At 42.4% G+C, this 1,068-nt stretch overlaps 1 protein-coding gene and 2 non-coding genes across 3 annotated transcripts; all 3 read left to right on the top strand.

Annotated features, from left to right (window-relative positions):
• Window positions 1-9: 9 nt before the first annotated feature.
• Window positions 10-1,061, top strand: LOC103399212 (60S ribosomal protein L4-like). Its single transcript, XM_008337934.3, has 4 exons — window positions 10-156; window positions 307-463; window positions 658-741; window positions 907-1,061. The coding sequence occupies exons 1-4, from the start codon at window positions 45-47 to the stop codon at window positions 1,058-1,060; spliced, it is 507 nt and encodes a 168-aa protein (XP_008336156.2). The 5' UTR covers window positions 10-44; the 3' UTR covers window position 1,061.
• On the top strand, window positions 508-578 carry LOC112486636 (small nucleolar RNA SNORD18). The gene has a single exon (XR_003049150.1). It is a non-coding gene; the product is annotated as a small nucleolar RNA SNORD18 (small nucleolar RNA).
• Window positions 775-842, top strand: LOC112486635 (small nucleolar RNA SNORD18). The gene has a single exon (XR_003049149.1). It is a non-coding gene; the product is annotated as a small nucleolar RNA SNORD18 (small nucleolar RNA).
• Window positions 1,062-1,068: the final 7 nt, after the last annotated feature.

Genomic DNA, 1,068 nt, shown 5'->3' with positions numbered 1-1,068 from the left:
ACTTAAGGTTTGATATTTTCTTCCAGGTCTACGCCTCTCAGCGCATGCGTGCTGGCAAAGGTAAAATGAGAAACCGTCGTCGCATCCAGCGTAAAGGGCCATGTATCATCTACAACCAAGACGCAGGAATTGTCAAAGCCTTCAGAAATATTCCAGGTTGGTTTGAGAATAACTTCTAAATGATGGGTGTCTTTTTAGTCCGTCATTCAGCATGCGTTAAACCATAAAGTCAAATATGGTGTAACTTCTTGCATTTTTGGTGGAAGTAATAAATTTGAAACTTTTGATAAATGTTTTTTCCTGTAGGCATCACTCTGCAGAACGTGAACAAACTGAACCTCTTGAGACTCGCTCCTGGTGGTCACGTGGGGCGCTTCTGCATCTGGACAGAGAGTGCTTTCCGCAAGTTGGATGACCTTTATGGCACTTGGCGCAAACCAGCCACCCTTAAAAATGGCTACAAGTGAGTAACAAGGGGGAGCATGCAGACGGCTTTAATTACTTTCACATCAATGATGAGCTTTCACTTCAGGTCCGTGTTTTTGAATCCATGTGATATCCACCGAAGTTCTGAGTTTGAGAAATTCACTTGGAGATGATGTCAGTTTATGTTCTTGAAGAACAATTCACTTAATCGTTGGGTTGTTTTAATTTCAGCCTGCCAATGCACAAGATGACCAACACCGACCTGGGCAGGATTCTCAAGAGTCAGGAGATCCAGAAAGTACTCCGTGCTCCCAGGTAAGAACTGTTAATTTGTCTTTCATGAATGATCAGCTATGATGAGTTTCCACTTCAGGTCCGTGTTTCTGAATCCTGATTATGATGGAAGTCCTGAGCCATACAGTAGTTATTTCTTGAAAGATTGTTATGTACCTGATAGTAACCTGTTACTTGTCATTGCAGTAAGAAGCTCAACCGCAGAGTACTAAAGAAGAACCCTCTGAAGAACCTGAGGATTATGCTCAAACTGAACCCTTATGCCAAGACAGCAAGACGTCATGCCATCCTCAAGCATGACCCCACGGTGAGATGGAATTACCACTTTACCAAAAGATAAAAAAAAAA

Source organism: Cynoglossus semilaevis, unplaced genomic scaffold (genome assembly GCF_000523025.1).
Source record: "Cynoglossus semilaevis isolate Cse_v1.0 unplaced genomic scaffold, Cse_v1.0 C19136134, whole genome shotgun sequence".
NCBI lineage: Eukaryota > Metazoa > Chordata > Actinopteri > Pleuronectiformes > Cynoglossidae > Cynoglossus > Cynoglossus semilaevis.
This window is presented reverse-complemented; position numbering and strand designations above follow the sequence as displayed.